Below are 20,982 nucleotides of genomic sequence, written 5' to 3'. Positions count from 1 at the left end.
TCTTTAATATGATTTTTATAAATCTATTCATATCATATTTATTAATTACATTAATCCATCGATTTCTCATAAAAAGAGACCCATCACCACTTCATATGACAACTTTCACATGCAAATTGCAATATGTTTTGAGTCATGCCGAAAGAAATGCCAATGTGGACTACTAAGCAAAATACACCAAAAAATTCAACAAAATTGAGGATTTGAAAGTTTCAACAGTAAAATTTTTAATTATGTTTACATTTTAAGTTTATTTCGCTTATCCACGTAAACTTATCGCATTTTTTTTTATGAACTCGTTTATGCATGCAAGCATATCCAAATACCATATATATATATATATATTAAGATCCCACATCGTTCAGAGGTGTGGATCCTGTAAGTCTTATATGTATATTCCCATCTCTACCTAGCACGAGGCCTTTTGGGCGCTCACTGGCTTCGGGTTCCGTAGGAACTCCAAAGTTAAGCGTGTTCGCGCGAGAGCAATCTCAGGATGGGTGACCCACTGGGAAGTTCTCGTGTGAGTTTCCAAAAACAAAACTGTGAGGGTGTGGCCAGGGCCCAAAGCGGACAATATAGTGCTACGGTGGAGTCGAGCCCAAGATGTGACAATTTGGTATTAGAGCCAATCCCTGGCCGAAAGTGTGCCAACGTGGACGTCGGGCCCCTAAGGGGGGGTGGATTGTAAGAACCCACATCGTCCAGGGGTGTGGATCTTGTAAGCCTTATATGTATCCTTTTGGGAGCTCACTGGTTTCGGGTTCCGTAGGAACTCCAAAGTTAAGCGAGTTCGCGCGAGAGCAATCCCAGGATGGGTGACCCACTGGGAAGTTCTCGTGTGAGTTCCCAGAAACAAAATCGTGAGGGCGTGGCTAGGGTCCAAAGCGGATAATATCGTGCTACGGTGGAGTCGAGCCTATAATGTGGTGGGGACCCATGCCGGGATGTGACAACTAAAATTTAGTCAGCAATTTGATTAGAAAGCTTGATATAAGTAGCATATATAAAATGTAGTTAGCAATTTGATTAGAAAGATTGATATAAGTAGCAACACTTGCTAAGGTGAAGAATGTAATGGTGTGTGGGATAGAAAACTTTTATTAGAATGACAAAAATAAATAAATAAATGAGACTTTTCTTACAACTTTGACATGCAAATTGCTTTGAGGAAGCCGAAATAAATGCTAATGTGCTATGCAAAATACACAAATAATTTTTTTTTGAAGCAATCCTAATGCTTAAGAAGCTTAAGTGACATCTAACAGCCATACAAATATTAGCCAAAGTTGCTGGTTCTAGGCTGTTTGATTGCATGAAGAAGCAATGAGTACAAGAATGGAGCCGAATTCCAGGGCTAGCTAGGGTTTCCTCACCACTCCCTTACATAATCTCTTCTTGTACCCTTTCTTTCCCATGAATTCTTCAGCACACAACACAAAATACAATCAACAGAAGGAGAAGAGAAGCGTACATATTTGGTAGCCAGAAATGGCGCCTACGATTACAATGTCACATATTTTGGTGGCTGTTTTCGTCGTCCTTGTTTCGATGGAAGCCACCTTGGTTATGGGGCAAGGCAATGGAAACAGGAAAGGGAACGGGAATGCGAATGGCAATGGAAACGGCAATGGGAATGGGAATGGCAACGGCAAAGGCAAAAAAAGCGGATGAGGCTGATGTTTCCAACTACGACATGCCGACACCAATGGGATCCGGGCAGGAGCGAGGGTTCTGCAAAGCAAAGGGGGCTTGCTATTACAAGACCCTTACGTGCCCATCCGAATGCCCTCAGAGAAAGCCGAAGAAGAACAAGAACAAGAAGAACAAGGGTTGTTTCATTAACTGCGGTAGCAAGTGTGAAGCTACTTGCAAGTGTAAGTCATATAACTCTTCTTTTTTTCTTTCAATTAACTAGATATATAACTAACAAAAGGAATTTTACTAACAACTACATCTTCTTTTCTTTTGGTGCAGTTAGGAAAGCCAAGTGTGATGGATATGGCTCTCTGTGCTACGATCCTAGGTTTGTTGGCGTTGACGGTGTGATGTTCTACTTCCATGGCGCCAAGGGCGGAAACTTTGCCATTGTTTCAGACACCAACCTCCAAATCAACGCACACTTCATTGGGACTCGACCAACAGGAAGGACCCGCGATTTCACATGGGTTCAGGCTTTCGCAGTGATGTTCGACTCTCACACCCTTGTCTTCGCAGCAAAGAGAGTCTCAAAGTGGGATGACAAAGTTGTTGCCATCCCTAATAACGGAGATGCCGAATGGAGGACTAACGGTGAAGATAGAGAGGTAAATCATCGAAAGAACCGATGACTAGGGTTACAGTGGCTGGTGTCATAGAAATCGACATTAGGGTTAGGCCTATTGGAGAAAAGGAAAACAAGGTTCATAACTACCAAATACCAGCTGATGACACATTTGCTTAGGGGTGGAAAAAAATACCGAATATCCCAAACCAAACTGAAAAATTCCTGAAATGTTTGGTACTCAATACCGAACCAAACCGAAGTTTTCATAACCGAACCGAAATGGACATTAGGGTTAGGCCTATTGGAGAAAAGGAAAACAAGGTTCATAACTACCAAATACCAGCTGATGACACATTTGGTTAGGGGTGGAAAAAAATTCCGAATATCCCAAACCAAACCGAAAAATTCCCGAAACCAAACTGAAAAATAACCAAACTAAAAATCCCGAAACGTTCGGTACTCAATACCGAACCAAACCGAAATTTTCGGTACATGAATCGGTTTCAAGTTTTTGGTTTTTTGGTATTCCCAAACCGAACTGAAATAAAAAATATATATATAATTTAATTTTTAAATATACATTTGAAATTGTAACAGCTGTCGGATTCGATTGAGATTTAATCTCAATCGTTCAATAGAAATCAAACCCTACACTTACACTCCATCTCTCCTGTCTCTATCGACACTCAGTTCTCACTCACTCTCTCGTGGCTTGCCTCAGACTCAAACCCTCATCTGACCACCCTCGTCGCCGATTTGTCCCTCCGTTTTCGAATCTGACCACACAAGTGACTCACCTGAGTCACATCTCTCTCGACTATCACCTCTCAGATCTCTCTCTCTCTCTCTCTCTCAGTTTCTCTCAACTTCTTATCCCTCACAGAGTCATAGTGGAGGAGCCTTCCTTCACAAATCACGGCCACTGGCGCCGCTCTTCTTCTCAGTCTCTCAGTCTCTCTTGATTCCAGTCATCCAGTGCACTGTGCAATTCTCCCCCAAATCAGGTAAAGTTCACAAGCTAATTTAGGGTTTGAATTTTAATTTAGGGTTGGAATTCGAGATTAGGGTTTGTGAAATTTAGCACTTGGAAGATAGAGTATATTGCATACTGAGAGTTTGGGGGTTGAATTGGTGGTTGGAATTCGAGATTAGGGTTTCTCTTCTGTCACAGACTCACAATTGAAGCATAAATTTGTTATGGGTTGATAGTTCATAGTTGTAGCAATAATTGCAGCAGCTGAAATGAATTTCGAGAGTTGGTGTAAATTGATGAATGGAGTTTAGAATTAACCATGGGATTTCAGGATGTTTGTAATGCAGCACCATAAATGTATTTACAGTTTGTTTAGTTGTTCTTTTATATATGAAGATGTTGAACTGATGAACTATCAAATACCCACATAATTGCACGTCATTAGGTTAAGGAATCTTCAATTGCAATGCTAGATCATATATCTTTCCTCAGTTGTTTTGTTGGTATTTTTGACCAGGCAGAATTGGGAGTCTGGTAGAAAACGTATCTGCCTCATCGAATTCAACACTTCACTTCTTTTAAGTGCCTCATTGACTGTCTCTGCCTATATAAACAGTACGGTTGCAACAGTTGCTTTGATAATAGTATTTCTTATTTTTCTTAAAAAGTATTTGTTTCTTAAAAACATTAGTTAGATATGAATAATATGAATTCTCTTTATGAATAGATGACTCTTTAATTGTGTTTCCTCTTTATGAGAATATATATATGAAGCTAGTCCTACGCTTAAGGAGAAAAGAAAATTTTCGATTACATTTTGTACTGTCCTAGTCTTACTTTATTAATGGAATCCTTGTAACAAGATTGCACGTCCTTTTCTTTTGATGTTGTTGGCTACCTTGTGTATATAACGTTTGCATATTGACACTAGGAGGTCTTTCACAAACAAGAAGGGAGCAACCACAACCATCAACAAGATCAAGGGGCCGAAGGGGTCGAAGAGGCCAACAATCTTCATAAACTTTAAGCTTTTCATTTTGCTTTTGGTTTGTAACGTAATTTATTTTGAAACTTTGGTTTGTAATTAATTTTTTTGCTTTTGGGTTTGTTACTTCATTTATTTTGAAACCGTGGCTTGTAATTAATTTTTTTGCTTTTGAATTTGTTACTTAATTTATTTTTGGCATGCATGTGTAGTAGAATAGGCAGATCATATTGGCTATTGTGAGTAGGGAATATATGCAAGGATTTTGGTTTGATTTTATTTCTACAGAATAACTTGATCACTTCATTCATGCTTGGGATCTATAGATATGCAGATTGGCTGCACACTGCACAGCAGCACAGGCAAGTTATTATAGACCAAAAACTGAAAAGCCCAAAAAAATCCAAAAGCTAAAAATTATTTCGGGATTCCCAATTTGTCCCGAAATCCTGAAATTATTTCAGGATTCTGAAACTTTGGTTTGGGATCGGTCTTGAAATTGGGATTCCGAAAATTTCGGTTTGGGAATCGGGACAACGTTTTTGGTTTGGTGAACCATGATTTGCTCACTTGGAGACACAGTTCAGATTTACCAATTTATCCGATCTTGTGGAGGGAGTTTTGGGCAAGACTTATCGGCCAGGTTACGGTAGCCCGGTAAAGGTCGGAGTCCCGATGCCGATGGTAGGCGGGGAGGACAAGTACGAGACTTCTTCCCTCTTTTCGCCTCACTGCAAGGTTTGCAGGTTCCAAAAACAGCCCAAGGTTGCAGCTGCTGGAGGAATTGCTCAGTACTAGTACTGATCAATAGTAAATAAACAATTTATTTGTGTATTTTGGGTAATTTGTTAGCATTTCAGACTTGAAACTAATGAATAAACGACTAAGGGCTGCATACGAAGCTTGCCGAGAACATATTTGCTATGCTACTTGTAAACTTAAATTTTGTTTGCTTATTATCTAAACTTAGAAGCTTTTGACTAAACTTTGTGAACTCTTTTCTATAGATCTAGGCAGAGAGAAAAATAACTGTTGGAATCTTGTCTTGCAAGTAACCTTGGTTGGTTGTAGGGATGACAACTTCCCTGTCAATTTTGGCCCTGAGTAACCACCCTAATGGAACGCCGACACTGCTCCTGTTTATCGGAAGTTAAGGCCTTAGTCAAACCCAGAGAGAGAGAGAGAGAGAGAGAGAGAGAGAAAGAGAGGGAGTCTAAAATATTTGAGAATTTTATTAATAATTCAATAGCATCCTTGAGAATGACATTATTCAACTATAGAGAAACTTGGGGATAACATTTTACCTAAAGCCAGGAGCGATGTCTATCTACAAGATGCTTCTACTGCTAAACTCTTTGCTACTCCTTTACATGGGTCACCGAATGTTTTAACCGAGACTTCGATGCTACAGCTCTTGGATCCAACACAAGCCTGTAATCGTAAACAAAGAGAGGTTAAACTAAAGTTGGAGGTGCAAAGAATTTTATCAACGTACCAAGCAAGATCAGACCTTCTGTACAATGGATAGAGCGCTACTGCTCTTGCATTGGCCATGGCTAAAGCTCCCACAAGTCCCTTGAGGTTTTCCGTAACTTGCAAATTTGATTGAAGAAATGACCTGGTTGGGAAATGGGCACTCAAGTGATAGCACAGGCCCTAACTTCCTTCCCACCTTTGAATCTGAACTCCATGTATCTACAGGTGACAGGTGAGACTCCGATACATGTGAGCACAAACTTTCAATCTGTCTGGTAGCAAAGGATATCTGCGTTGGATCACCCCCAATTTCCTCAAACAGGACAAGAGTATTGTCACTTGGTTTCAACCATGAACGAGGCACGTGGTACCTGTACATTTAGTGAGATCAAATATTCAGAATCAAAGTTTCAATTCAAGTTCTTCCCTTAGATTCTCTTCTACTTACAATTCCTGAGATGGCTTGCCACAGTTCTTTCTGCATTTGTCAGAGTTATAAGGTCCCCTGAAATCACAAGAATCAGGGCAACCACTAGTTGGAGAAATGTTGGTCGGCCAGTACCGCCCAATACTTTGTCCGTTCACCCATGCTTCACCCTTTCCCATCCCTGTAAAGTCTAGCGCAACAGGGTTACTGCCATCAGGAGCATTAAATGTTGCCTGAATGATAAGGAATGTTTCTTGGGTCAGTATCTAAAAGAAAAGAACCTAGCATTCCTAGTAGCTGTTATCCTAAATCATAGGCAGCCAAGACTTGAGGAAACCCACCACTCAGAATACACCACATGCAAGCATGAACACATAAGAAAATACAACATATGCACCACATGTAGCAGTATTAGAAAGGTTAAATACTTTGTGTCCCTGCAATTTCTCCAAAATCACATCGTTTTTCACCACATTTACCCGTATGCATAATAATTATGCTAAATATTTACCTTGTACCATGTCAAGGGTTGTTTCTTGGGCAAGGTAGGTTGTGAAACCCACTGAGAAGAACTTCCACTGGGAAAATCCAAGTCTTCCCCTTGAAGTCCAATCTGCAGTTGCAATGATGAAGATGAAGAAAGGAAAATTGTTAGATTTCGTCCTTTAAGGTACACCACTGCTTATTCAGAATGAAGAACTTGGGTATTTCTCTTTCTATTTTCAGTTTTCCAAATTTTATTAGCCACTTCCCTCAAGTTTGTAAATTGATTGAAATCGATAGCAGGGAATTGCAACATAACAACAACTGAACAAAAAGAGGAAAACTGACCTGATATGTCCACTGCTGAGATGAGAGATCAATAGTAGTGCCATTTTTCAAGCCTTTCAGCTGTACAGGACCAGTGATCCCAGCACCTGTTTTGTCAAAAAAAGCTCCATAGTTCTGAAAATGGGTATACAAAAAGTACTTTAGTCACAAATTGACCTTAAAGCATGGAACTCATTTATGAAAACTGTAATGCCAGAATATATAATATATATGCGAGCTTGTTTATAAACACACGTACAGAAGCATAAGAAATAAGGTCAAACCTGAAGGCCAACAGTCAAACTCAGAAGATCGATTGTGTTCTTCCCAGATGCAAATGTTACAGGGATCTCCACAGAAACCGTGGGATTGCTAGCGCTGCCTGTTCCACTCCCTGAAAAGAATCCAATTATAACATAAATACAAGATCGGAACAGTTGTAAAGTTGACCCAGAACATTTGCAAATGTCCAACCAATGAACCTTATCATCAGGCTTCTGTCTTAGTATCTAATAATTGGTATTACAGGAGGAGATTTTCCAGTACAAAAAAAAAAAAAAAGAAACATAGAACCACAGTACTTGAGATCAAAACCCCATTTAACATGGTGCCTAATGAGAGTGTATTCTGAAATCTTCTTTTGAAGTCTATAGAACAGAATGGCTTGGGGGATTTAAAACTTAGATTGGGCAGCAATCGAAGCCTTGAAGGCCTGCCTCTCCAAACTACAAAGGTTTAGGGAAAATATAATTATTGTTTCCTTTGTAGTTTCTCAATACAATGTCAACGTCTATTTGCCAGGTAACTAATGTAGCCACTGGATTAAGACCAAGGAAGAAGGGCAAGCAATCAAATTGTAACCACACTAGTTTATAACTTTATACATCACCTGCAGGCTTTCCATTAATAAACGCATGAAGGGCATGGCCAAGTGATTCCACATGAAGAATGGTTTGAGACCCATCTTGAAGGAATGCATCAGAACTTGTGACATCAATGCTGCAGAATTTGTTTAGAATATGGATATAATTCTTGAAAGAAATCAAGACAACTGGATGAAAGGCAAGAAATATATATAAAAGTTGTTAACAAAGCAGTCGTGGATCGCGTACCTTAAAGAGTACCATAAATAGTCACTTTTATCAGCTGTAGTATTTATTTGCTCCAACAATCCAACTCTGGTAAATGCATCCTTCTTTGAGATACCAACTGGTTCATTTATCCAACTCCAGCCTGAGCCCAACGCTTCAGAGGAATCAATATTATCTATCACTGAGTGATGCATGAAGCTCAGAATCATGGCAGCAGAGTTAATCTGTCATGATAGATTATATACTTATGAAACAATTCCCTTGAAAAAAAGAAAACATAAAATGATTTTGAGCATAATACTTATGAATATGAAGTCTTCAAAAGAAAATATACAATAATTCTCAGAAATAAATACCAAATATGAAATACGAGACATACACTAAACAACAGGATTACATAAAGAATTTTGATAAACCCTCATTAGAAATTGGAATACACAGATTTAAAAAAAGTAGGGACAGATAACTTTAAGTGGTAAATATAGAATGTTTTGAAGATGACTCATCTCTTGAACATACCAAGAAAAGTACACATGATATACATTTAGAGAACAAAATATTCTGCTGATACAAGCAAGCACAGCCAATAGAAGAAAGGAAGGCAAACCTTTGCAGTGTTAAGGGCTACATTTTTGCAGTCAGGTAAGATGCTCACAGACCAAGCAGGCAACTGATAAGAATTTCCATTGAACGTCACAGTGGCATCAGATTTAGTATCAGAATTGGAAAGAAACGCAGCACATGCTGATCCTGTTTGGTAAACAGTTGCCTGAGAAAATAAACAAGAAAATAAATGTTAAAAAATCATATGTTGCAAGGGCATTCACCTAGACAAATGGAGTCACACTTCTTACTTCATTTCAGATACACAAAGCACACAGGTGAAGACTAGAAGCCACAGGTCATAATGATTACATTGGAGATCCTAAGAACTAGTTTGGTACCTAAAGCTATACAGTTTGTTTTATTAATAGGAACTAGTTTTGCAGGATCAATATTAAGGAAGTTAATCCAAGACCAATGGAATATGGTTTCACTTCAGATACATACCACAGATACTTCCTTTTAGGTATTCTAACATGAAAACTAGCAAGTTCAGATACTACAGATATTTTTTTCTCAGATATTCAACATGAATAACTTGTAAGTTCTATTGCTTCAGTACTAATAAAAGGGTACGAGCGATAAATCCCACACTAGATATGGCTATATGGAGGTATGCACTTAGACTGGAGGACTTCGAGGCCCGGAAATATGTAAAATTTGGAGACAAGGGATACTCTCTAACACTGAAAAAAAATATTATACCTCCACGTTTGGACCAAGAGAAGAATTTTTTGGGTCAGTGGCCACCATTGCTTCTTCGCAAAGCTTTACGGCCTTATGCACATCTTTTAGGTGACCCCACTTAGGTTGCCTAAGAAATCCTGCAACAGACAAGAAAAGTTGAATCAATTACTGATGAGCCACCAATGTTCTATGCATTTGATGTTCTTAATAATTATTTCTTCTCATGATAAAAGTATATATTGACAGAAACTGCAGTTCATTTATATACATACAATTAGCAAACACGCCTATATGAATTAGCAAACACACCTATACCATCAGCAGTATTAAAGCAATAATATAGGCATACTAGAAAACATACCATACTCATCAATTGGAGCATCGTAGTCATAACTTGTAGCAATAAAGGGTCCACCAGCGCTCCGCCCAAAGTTAGTCCCGCCATGGTACTGTTCAAGAGCAACAGAGAACAAATCACTCCATATTTTCTTCCTGGTTTTTGAAATATACTGAATTTGTCCTAAATCATCAAGAGTCGCTTAAAGTTATGTTAAAATGTTAACTCCAGAGACAATTGCAGTACCATATAATAATTTTGGAAAGTTCCACCTTTCTGAAAGAAGCGTGCTACGGCAAATGCGAGGTCTTCCACTGGTCTTTGAGGCACAGCACCACCAAAGGAAAGAAACCTAGTGATCACATACATTTTGAACAGTGCCAATAAAAGAGCAGTCAGATCAAAATAATACTGGTGATGCCCGAAATTGATTCAAATTTGTAGAAAAACTAAGCTCAAAATACCCAAAAAGAGAAAAGGATTAGGTCACACATTACCATCCACTCCAATTCTCGGTCCACATTTTGGGTCTCTTTTCAGGAAGTCTTGGGGTCCATTGATCACAATAAAATCCATTGCAAGTGCTGATCTGTAGGCAGTTATATAGCATGCAAATAGAGCAAAGAAAGCATCGTGAGAATTCTGTCTTCATACAAAGTCAATACACTACAATACAAACGAAAACCGACTACAAAAGCCTCACCACAGATGCAGGAGCGTCGGCTTGCTGACACATGACCCAGGGAACCCCTGTATCCAAAGACACAGCCATGCTTGCTGCCCACTTAATATAGGTTTGGGCAGCAGCCCCATATGCTTGATCAATGTTTCCATACTCGTTTTCAATCTGGTATAATTGAAACAACAATTAGCCCATAACTCAAATTGGAATATTCTTAAAACCAAAAACATAGGGTAAATAATAAAAAGAATCAAGAAAATTTTAAACCTGGGATAAAATGATGGGTCCTCCCTGAGATGCATAAAGCTTCTCCTCCTTCATCATATCAACAATTTTTGCCGTGAACCGCTGCATTTCTGCCTGAATCACATAAATTCTACTAAAACACTGAAGTTGAGAAAATACCAAGAAAGGAAACACAAACACAGAGGCAGTTGGGATAAAGTGGAGAAGAAGAAACCTTGAACGGCTCATTGTCCGTTCGCAATTGAATTCCAGGTATGAAATGCAACCAAAGAGGAAAGCCACTGTTGAAAAATTGAAACACAAACACAATCACACAATAAAACTTCTTCAGAAAGTAGTGAAAAGTAAGTTGATCATCATAAAAGCAACTTCCTTTTTCTATTTCTCAAAAAAGGAAAATGTAAAAAGACCAATTAAAATTCAACTAAATTCATAATACCCATAGTTCCATTCTGCGCACACATATGGACCAATTCGAAGGTGCAAATAAAGGCCAGCTTCTGCTACTGTCTTCACAAATTTAACCAAGTCTTTTCTTCCCCCAAAATCATACTGCAAAAGTCGTATGTTCCACCAGTCACCATCATAACAAAGACACAAAATGCACATAATTCAAGATAACCAGAAGCACAAAAAACCCGCTACGTCCCGGGTTCAAACCATCCTCCATTCTCTTATAAAACACTAAAACGAAAAACAAAATTCTGGGTTTTCATGATTTCTTTAGCACTTTTGTCTCCTGACCAAGAAAAACAGTAATGATTGCAATGAACTTTTAGCCTTCGTCTTCCCACATTCTCACAGAACCTAAACGGCGTCGCATTAGGATTGAAGAGTTCAGAAGAATCAAGAAATGGAAATGTGATGAGAGAGAGAGAGAGAAAGACCTGGCCTTGAACTGGTTCGTGCAAGTTCCAGAAGACGTAGGTCTCGATCACGTCCAAGCCTCCGTCTTTCGATTTCTGAATAAGGTCCGGCCACATCTACAACCAAACACACACACAGCAAAATTCAGAGAGAAAATAAAATATAAAAAAAATTAAAATTTACAAAAAAAAAAAAAATTTGAAAAATGGTAAAACCAGAGGAAGAGAAGAACCTCAGGAGTGCTGCGAGGATAGTGAATGGAGCCAGACACCAAAACTCTGCGCTTCCCATCAATCACCAGCGCCCTGTGGTCGTACGTCACAGTCGCGCAATACGACGCCGTCGCCAGAACTCCGAGCACCAAAACCACCACTAAAATCCTCATCTTCTTCAATTCTGAATTTCCGAGTTCGTTTCTGAATTCAATATTTTTCTTATATTTTCGGAAAACGATTTCTTGAAGCAATGGTTAATCAATCAAAACTAAAAAAGCAGTTTCTAAAAGCGATTTTTGGATTTCTTGCAGCATTTGCTTTGCTTTGCTGCTTAATGTTTGATTCTTTGTTTATCTGTTTGTGTTTCGGCTCGCTTGGCCGCTTCCTTAAAACAACGCTTGGAACCAAAGCGGTGACGTTTTGGAGAACGTCATCGCTGCCGTCGTCGTCTTCGTCTTCTTCTGCTTTCTGCTTTCAGCTTTCAGCTTTCAGCTTCTGCTTTCCGCTGCTGCTGTTGCTGCTCTAATTAGTAATTATCAGTGAGCTTAAAAGGAGTGATTACGGTTTGGTTGGATAATGAGCGCGTTACAGGGGGGAGGAACTGATCGGGTGTGGGTGTGACGGGGTGCACCGTAAGATTGGTGTGTCGCGTCTCTGTGTACGGAAACGCGGAGTTGTAACTTATTTGTTACAGTGACGGAAAGGTTTTTACTGTGGTGGGGTAAAACAGAACTTTTCAGTAGTTTAGGAATTCGTTCGAGGATTCATCAATCATGTTCGTTTATCATACTTTATACAGTTAGAAATTATTTTAAATATTATTATTTAAGATTAAACATAAAAGGTATTTGATAAAAATTAACTGCACGATATACAATAAACGAACATAATTTACGAATTATCAGAATACTCACCAAAAGAATCCGAAGAGAATAGTAGGAGGTGATGTGAATTGGCGGGAGCTGGCGTTTCGGTTGCGTTTGTTGAGTGTGAACGTTGGACTGCCAAAAGAAAAAAGATTATTTTAAGTGGAGAGAAAATCTCGTGAAGGAGAGAGATGAACGGATGAGGGTATGGGGATTGAATCGAATGGTTGGATTTAATTATTAAGATTATTATTTCCGATTATTGGATTCTAAAAAATTATGTTCCACGTATGTCAGATACCAATCATAATATTATGAATTGAATATAAAAGGTATTTTGTCACGTATTGATAGCTTACTAATCTATTTTTCTATGCAGTCTGAGTATCGTGCAAGGCGTCAACGTATTTTTAAGCATTCGAGTCAAATGGTAAACCAAATATGAGCAAGTAGATCTAAATAATGCATCATTGTGAGTTCAAATTCGGATTAAGGGTTTCATATATTTACTCTCTTCCTACTAGACTAACCTCTTGAGGTTACACTAATCAGAATATTAGACGGCCAATAGTTATTATTTTTACTTAGGATGATGTTTCAAGAGGCAATTTATTGGTTTTAAAGTAGAATATCGCTTACAAATTAGTTTATGTGTATTTCTCTCATTTCTTAAAGTGTATTGAGGATATGAATTTTTTTTTCTTCTAAATATATGGTTTTGTTTTTGTGGCATATTTTTTATGTAACATTTATTATGACAAGTTGATAAGAAAAATGTCCTTTGTCCGTTATCTGCAATCAAAGTTTGAATCTCTCTTTCTATTTGTACCCATAATTTAATTAATTAAATATGATCATCGCTCGAATAAACAAAAAATACATAATGCACATATGTATTTTTCATATACAAGTTAATTATTATCGCATAATCCAATATCTTAGTAGATAGGCTATTCAATTTCTACCAATGCATTCCGAGTTCGAAACTCTCCTCTTATAATAGTCTGAAACTCCCATCCTCTCCTCAATAATAATGATTAAAAATAAAAATAAAAATAGTTTTATTATTATCCACCGTTGCCGGCCCACCCCCTTGACAGTTGTCGTCTTGGAAGGTTTTGTAATTTGCTTACGGTTGATACAGAATCAATCTACGCAGGACTTTGAAGACAACAAAAGAGTGCAGACGAATAACATTTTCTTCTGCAGCCTGTCATTAGTCATTGCATGGTTGAAGTTGAAGGGTATACGCCAAATTCCGCAGGGTCTTAATCTTAGTACTATTTGCTGCATTAAGGAATATGCATGCCACACGACAAAGTATTCCAACGTATGATAGGCTAATCTTACCTTCCAAAGTCCTAATTTAATTTTGGTCTTTGTTTTTGTTTTATTTATTTAATCTGATAGTTAGAAATTATAAAGAAAAGAAAAAGTGTGCGAGAGATTTAAATGAGTGTGTGAAAGTCATTTCTCTAAATTAAATTCCTAGAATATTCTTTCCGTGTTTCAGCAATATGAGATGAGAGTTAATTTTTGTTTTGAGAAATGCTAACTAGCTAGCTAAGTACTTTTATTTATCAAACCAAAATTCAAATTCAAGCAAAAAAGAAAACACTAACATAAACAACTGATTTAATTGTAATTACTAATTAGTCCCATTAATTCCCGGTTCCAAACAATAGTGTATTGCATCATCCATTTCATGTATGTTAATTCATTTTGTTCGATTGTATGATAGGTATTTTTGCTTGGGGTTATTAATGCAACTTTTAACTTTAGCATGGAATGGTAGCTAGTTCATCAGCTTGGCATGACCTGCAAGGTTGGCATGGTTTGCCACACCCTGTCCAGTGGTTCAATCGCCTCATAAGTTGCTGGCTACTGAAAACTAGAAGCCACAGTTGAAACGTTTGAATGGGGGTAGTTTCGTAACATTATTATTGTTCAAATGGAAACCCTAATAGCTAGTGGGAAGGTTCATCATTCAGATATTGTGAGAGCTGCCCAAGTTTGATGGAATACGGCACTTACTGCTCTTCTTTCAACAACGAATCATGATTCTTGTTTTAAAAATCATGCTTCACTGTTGAAAAACCAATAATAAACGAACACGTGGAAAACAGGAAAGTGCTTGGATTTCATTGTTCATTAGTGATTGGATTTCAGCAACACTTGCTGATCTTCTTTTGTATGTGTTGCCTCACTTAACTCAAACGAACGTACTTCTTTGGTTTTAAAACAGGGAAGTGCTTGTCTTCTCATTGCTATACCCTAAAAAGAATTCATCACTAATGAAGCTCACTGCAATAGGTTGTATAAAACAAACTCACCCACCAAACTATAGTGGTGCCATGTGAAAACCAACACAAGTGAGTACAATGAGGTGTCACAAAATCATACAAAGCACCCGAATTCCAGAAGGAACGATACATATAGATGCATTGAGTCATTGACCTTGTTGTGCTTTAGGTTGGCCGACTCAGAAAATGATATGTACTTTGGGGCGGTGCATGCGTGCAGCGAGTGCCATGAAATGGTCAAAAGTCCAAACACACAGTTGCCAAAACCTACTTTGTACTATAATATATCTGCATGCACGGTTGATAGTATTGGCAAACCACATGAACCACTAGTATATAATGTCCAACCACTACTTTTAAATTTAATTAACTACTAAAATAAAGGAGAGTAACTTAGATGGATCATGTACACTAATGCAGTGGCATTCACTAATACAAATATGATATAGCAATTTTATTTCACATGATATTGTATTGTTAGATCAGATACACCGCCATAGCGACATTTCAGTCTAATAATTTAATGTCATGTGTTAATCTCACTTCGTAAGCTATTGTGTTATTAGATTAGGATGTTAGTATCCCTGGTCTATCTAAATCATTTTCCAAAAATAAGGAAATTGATGTTGCCTGCTCATTTGCTCTATCATTAAATTGCTCTGATGAGTCTCGTACAAATGATAGGATAATGAACATTAAATTTATTTAAACTAAAGGAGGATTCCAACATGAAACTTTAGATGCATAGACAAATACTCTTACCAGTTGAACTACAAGCCACTTGTTAATGAGTCTCATCTTTTAACCAATAGTTTCATACCATTATCCCATTGCTAAATCAAGAAAATTGACCTAGCTCATACAGATTTTTTGCTAGCTACACACCAAAATGGTAGGCACGGCACAACGCACTACCGTTTAGTGGCCACCTCACAAGAAAAAAAATGCAAGTTTTTCGATATATTGATAAGTTAGAAAGTTCAATTACCAAACAATAATAGTCGTGAAAAAAGTTTTCAAAGTAACAACGTATATTTTGATCCTTGGATCAAGTTTTATATACAAGCAATTTATGGAGGGGGAAAAAACAAACCAATCCTGAATAAAAAGAAAAACGCTTTTAACCATTTGAGCTACAAGTCTTTGTGTGTGACACTCAACATTAGCGATAAATAGAATCAACTATTTGTGCTTTACGGCCTGGCTAAATGTTGCGTGATGTTTTAATATCCCAGATTTATAGCCATAAGAACTTCTTTTTATATTAAACTTAAATGTTTAAATCTCATTGTTCATTTTTTGGATTACTCATTGTTCATTCTTTGTGTGTCACACTGCAGCTGCAACTGAAGTGTGTGCGATTTGTGATGTCGTGTTGGCTTGCATTGACAATGGGTTTGATAAAGTGATTATCGAATCCGATGCCAAGGTGATTATCCAAATGCTTAGGAGCGAATTGCCTTACGACTTTAGCCTTGAATGTATACTTGGTGATATTGAGATTCTAGAACGAAGGTTGACATCTGTCTCGTTCGTGTTCGTGTCTAGAGAGAGCAATCGTGCTGCTCACTCGGTGGCTAAGTACGTATTTAAGGAGGATCGAGCTTTTGTCTGGGTTTGTATTGGTCTGGAATTTTTGTTTAACTTTCTTGCTCAAAATGTAAACATTTCTATTTAAATTTTTTATGTTTCTATCTTCGGAAAAAAAAAAATGTTACGTTGCATTGTAAAAAGGGAGTTTTAACGAAAAGTTCGCGGTATTGTTCACTTTAACGAAAAACCATATTTTTATACTAAAAAGTCAAACTTGGTATTATTCACTTTAATTTTTATTTTATCCTTATCATTAAAACTCAAAGTTTTCAAATCTTTTTTATTAGTTTTCCTTTTAAAAATCTTAGACATTTTTGACATACTTACATCATTGCAGTGGGAAAGATTTAATTATGGTCCGAGTGGTGTTGGGTTATAGATGTTGACAGCTCCTTTTTTAGGGGACTGGGATCAACAAAATGCTGCTGTCTCAGACAAGCACCTTGGCAATTTGACACAATCACAAGCCCTACTAAGTTACTCAAACAAACCTACAACCTAATTCTTATTTTAGGTCTGGGATGGTCCAATCTGGTTTGATTTTTATGTCAGGTTTTATCATTAGGCTATTGATTATGATTAAAATTGTAACCTGTGAAAGACGTTTTATCTCAGTGGAGTAAAGTAATTATGTTTATACATTCTGATTCGAATTTGACTTTCACAAATTATTTTTTCATAACAACTAAGACCATCTTCAACCGAGGACTGGCCAGAGGACTCGTTTTAGCCCTCTGGCCCTTCAAGAAATTAATATTTTAATGAACAGTATAGGGCCATATTTACATTCGTCTCCAATCGAGGGCCATAGGGCTCGTTTTAGTCCTGTCACAAAAAACCGTCTCCAACCGAGGACCAAAGGGCCAAACATAATTTATTATTTAAATTTAAAAACTACAACAACTTAAATTTAAAAACTACAACGATAACTGGCCCAAAAAACCAAAAAAATTAGAACTTAAATTTAATGAATGGTTTAGGTATTTATAGGGAAAAAAAATTAGAATTTTTAAGAATTAAAAAAAAAAAAAAAATTTGAATACAACGTCTAGCTGACTAGCCGTTGTATTCAAATTTTTTTTTTTAAGCAATCCTGTCGGTTATAACCGACAGGATTGCTCTATTTTCTGCAGCCAGTCAACCCTCCAACCCTATAGCCCTCTCCAATTCCGTGGGGCCCTCTCAGATTCCACAACCCTTTGGCCTAGCCCTTAGTTGGAGACGATTTTTCGGGCTATTTTCGACCCTTTGATCCTTTAGACCCTTCAGTTGGAGATGACCTAACTATATTAATACTACTTACTAATATTATTGCTCTACTAAAAAATGGTCTAAAATGTGATGTTTAGTAATTCAAGTTTGCATCGTAAACTATCGTGCAGATTTTTACTTTGATAACCAAAATAGAATTAAGAAAAACCTTTGCATAGGTTTCCACCTCAATTTGATGGGAAATTTTAGAGAACGGAGAAGAAGACGCATGACATAAAATATTAGAATTTAAACTCATTTATAAGTGATAAATAATAGAATGAGTATCACTATTATTTATGGGTACAACAAAAATATTTCAATATTTGTCATAAACTAATACGATTTTCAAAATATGTGGAACTAAGATGTGTATTTAAGCATGGAAAATAGTTTCGCTCAATACCCTCAAGTAAAAGTGGTGCTCCTTATTTTATTTATCATTGTTAGATGAGTTTAATTTCGAAAGCTGTGTAGTGTATAGATACAAATATCAAAATTCAAAATCATACAATGATATGAGTAGGGTGTTAAACATTACGACGACTTGAGGATGGTAAACAAAAATGCACCCTCAAACGAGTTCAAATCTTCTGTACGCATTTTGTATGTAGCCTCTCTGTGACCTCTATAATTAATTGACATATGTTTATAAACTTACCGCTTCTTAATTTTGTTGTAATAAGTTCAACACCTATCACTCACCGACGGAGACCACAGAGATGTGGCCACAGAAAATAGGAGCCGAAAATTAAAAATCCCCTTAAGCCTACGTATGCTTATTTGCAAATGGGTCATGAGGGTTGGGCCCAATAATAGCATTAATAAGAGAAAATGAAGTCCATATGCAAATGACGACCAAAGCTCTAAGCCGAAACCAGTTTCCATCCCAAGACTTTATTCAAAGTTACATTTGCAGCTCGCAGCAGAGGAAGCTCCCCCAACAATGGCGACCCCCAAAAAAGACATACCGCCAAAGAAAACCAAAGAAGCAAAGAAGCCGAGCACCAAATCCCCGCCGCCGAAGAAAACCCAGCAAACAAAGAAGCCGACCACGGCCAAGGCAAAAACCCCTGAGAAAAAGAAGCCGAGCAGCGCCAAGAAATCCACCAACATAAACAAGATCACCAGCAACGGAAATGCGAGAGAATCCGACGTCGAGGCGGTTCCGTCGCCGAGCTCCGAGTCCCGGAGAGGCGCAGAGCAGAACGGGGGTAAAATTACGAAAACGCCCACCACGAAGTCGAAGAAGGGCAAGGAGAAAGGAAAGCGAAAGCGAGAGGGGGAGGTCGCAGATGAAGAGGAGGTGAAGGCGTATACGTTTCCGATGGAACGTGTGAGGAGGATTATCAGAAGCGAGGATTCGGATTTGCGGATTAGCAACGACGCCGTTTTCCTCATCAACAAAGCCACCGTAACTTTCTGACTTCCTCTCTCAATTTCCGAATTAGGGTTTTCATTTTTTTTTAATTAATTTTTCGAATTGGGGTTGCAGGAGAAGTTTCTGGAGAAGTTCTGTGAAGAATCACATGCGTGCTGTGTTAAGGACCGGAGGAAGGCTATTGCTTACAAGCACCTAGGTAATTTTCTCCTCCTCACTATGAATGTATTATCTATTTATTGGATTTTAATTAGATATTTGAATTTTCATTTTTTATTTCGTCTGTGATTACTGCATTGTTATGAGTACTGAACATTTTGATCAAATGGGTGTTTGAAATGATCAAAATTTTCTCAAATGTTATACTGCTATAGCGTTCTTATGGTTCGGCTTCGAGATTTGAGGTATTTTTTACATGCTTTGTTCAAAATCGAAATGGAGTTAGCATTTCGATTTCCTCATGAAATGGAGAGGTCCCGTTGGTGAATCCTCTCATTGTGTGATGTAAATTGTACCGTCAATCATGTTTATATAGCGGTTAGGAAGTGCAACCATAGAACTCCTCTGGGTAGGATTGGAGAGTCTTGTTCAAAATGACCTCTGACTTGTTATGTAAGATTCATGGTTGCCATCAGTTTATGTGCATCGTGTAATTGGATTTAGTTATGAACAGAATGTAGCCGTCGTTGCTAGAGTCATGTTGTATTTCTCTGGCATGTTGATGAAATTGTGCTTACAACAAAAGCCTACCAATATGTATTGTTAAGAGGAACAAGGTTTTGGTTTGGATTGTCCAATGTCAAACAAATATTTGACAATATGAAAACTTCGAGTGCAGAAGATTTTGTTACGAGTTAAGAACCACCATTTTGATTTTCCTTTGTGTTTGAAAAAGGCCTCTAGCTGCCGTGCTGAAAACATTTTTCGTTTTAGATTTCCAGACAGATGATTTTCTCGTCACAGTTACTAGAAACTGAATTTCTAAACTTTGCTTACAGCTCCTCTTTCTAACGCAGTCAACAGGGGAATGCTAATTCTTGAAACATTAGTATTACTGTATCAGGGTTTTTTTGGAAGTAGAAGACATCGTTGTTGGTTATTGCAAGTTACATTAGTTCCCAGTCATATTAACATGCTTTCTTCTTGTTTCAGCCACAGTTGTTTCTAAACGAAAGAGATACGACTTCCTTTCAGGTATCTTTTATGCTTGCACTCAATCCTACTCCTAATTAAAAATATGACTTTTGGTCGACCATCATTTATGCTGTCTAATGCACAATCGTTAACAGATTACGTTCCGGAGAAGGTAAAAGCCGAGGATGCATTGGCAAAGAGAAAATTAGCCGAAGCAAAAGCAGGGTAGGAGTTCCAGAACATACTAAATGGAGACCACTAGGAAATTTGCAACCTTGTACTATTGTACAATGTATTGGATGCACTTGTTCTTCATCCACTTTTGCAAGTGCACATAACATACATGAACTTAGTTCATGGTATTTTGGAAGATCATAATATTTCCCGACGATGAAAAATTCGGCGTTATGGGTACATTAGATGGTAGGTCAGCTGGTGAAGTGCGAGTGAAGTCGGAGTCTCGCTGTCGATGCGTAGCTATAGCTGTTTTTCTGTAATATTTTCAGAAATCTTACGGGAAACGTGTAAGATTCATGCCAGGGTACTTGTCCTGCCAACAGTGTACAAGATGTTCTATCCTTTTCATTGTCGTGTTTTTACATAAGCACGATCCTTCATCCCCCGTTTCTCCCATATATTTTTGTCTCTCTTTACAAAATGTGAAAAGGCTTTTTAATCAAAATGATCATTGAGATTGTTTAAAACCGATAGAAGTAGTTTCCGAGATTGTCCATGGGCAATCATTTTGATCATTCTATGAGAAATCTTTGTTAAATTCAAAAAACCAGT

General features: G+C 37.7%; 2 protein-coding genes and 1 pseudogene across 3 annotated transcripts; 2 read left to right on the top strand and 1 right to left on the bottom strand.

Moving 5' to 3' along the window:
* Positions 1–1,509: 1,509 nt before the first annotated feature.
* On the top strand, positions 1,510–5,022 carry LOC137714307 (uncharacterized; annotated as a pseudogene). Its single transcript, XR_015960391.1, has 3 exons — positions 1,510–1,877; positions 1,978–2,433; positions 4,785–5,022. The product of XR_015960391.1 is annotated as an uncharacterized LOC137714307 (transcript).
* A 413-nt stretch (positions 5,023–5,435) lies between these two features.
* On the bottom strand, positions 5,436–12,240 carry LOC137714090 (beta-galactosidase 8). The gene is made up of 19 exons (XM_068453380.2): positions 11,683–12,240; positions 11,471–11,566; positions 11,023–11,135; positions 10,798–10,864; positions 10,605–10,697; positions 10,359–10,502; positions 10,153–10,244; positions 9,902–10,007; positions 9,680–9,767; positions 9,337–9,455; positions 8,636–8,797; positions 8,050–8,252; positions 7,827–7,936; positions 7,222–7,331; positions 6,959–7,072; positions 6,639–6,740; positions 6,149–6,360; positions 5,735–6,071; positions 5,436–5,655 (listed from the first exon to the last, which is right to left on the bottom strand). Exons 1-19 carry the CDS (start codon positions 11,833–11,835, stop codon positions 5,548–5,550), a joined length of 2,529 nt encoding a protein of 842 aa, XP_068309481.2. The 5' UTR covers positions 11,836–12,240; the 3' UTR covers positions 5,436–5,547.
* Positions 12,241–18,523: 6,283 nt separating this feature from the next.
* On the top strand, positions 18,524–20,810 carry NF-YC10 (nuclear factor Y, subunit C10). The gene is made up of 4 exons (XM_068455163.2): positions 18,524–19,092; positions 19,174–19,258; positions 20,212–20,253; positions 20,349–20,810. The coding sequence occupies exons 1-4, from the start codon at positions 18,625–18,627 to the stop codon at positions 20,420–20,422; spliced, it is 669 nt and encodes a 222-aa protein (XP_068311264.2). The 5' UTR covers positions 18,524–18,624; the 3' UTR covers positions 20,423–20,810.
* Positions 20,811–20,982: the final 172 nt, after the last annotated feature.

This window comes from Pyrus communis, chromosome 3 (genome assembly GCF_041283825.1).
Source record: "Pyrus communis isolate YQ-2024b chromosome 3, ASM4128382v1, whole genome shotgun sequence".
In the NCBI taxonomy this organism is placed as follows: Eukaryota; Viridiplantae; Streptophyta; class Magnoliopsida; order Rosales; family Rosaceae; genus Pyrus; species Pyrus communis.
Note: the sequence above shows the minus strand (reverse complement) of the source record. Positions and strands in the feature narration are given on the sequence as shown.

Excerpts from the sequence above, each read along its gene's own strand:
- LOC137714090 (XM_068453380.2), bottom strand. The coding sequence starts at position 11,835 with ATGAGGATTTTAGTGGTGGTTTTGGTGCTCGGAGTTCTGGCGACGGCG. Across the intron at positions 8,798-9,336 it reads CTCTTGGTCCAAACGTGGAG|GCAACTGTTTACCAAACAGG; the intron begins GTATAATATTTT and ends TTATTTTCTCAG. Across the intron at positions 6,072-6,148 it reads GGCAAGCCATCTCAGGAATT|GTACCACGTGCCTCGTTCAT; the intron begins GTAAGTAGAAGA and ends CTAAATGTACAG.
- NF-YC10 (XM_068455163.2), top strand. The coding sequence starts at position 18,625 with ATGGCGACCCCCAAAAAAGACATACCGCCAAAGAAAACCAAAGAAGCA. Across the intron at positions 19,093-19,173 it reads TCCTCATCAACAAAGCCACC|GAGAAGTTTCTGGAGAAGTT; the intron begins GTAACTTTCTGA and ends TTGGGGTTGCAG. Across the intron at positions 19,259-20,211 it reads TATTGCTTACAAGCACCTAG|CCACAGTTGTTTCTAAACGA; the intron begins GTAATTTTCTCC and ends TTCTTGTTTCAG.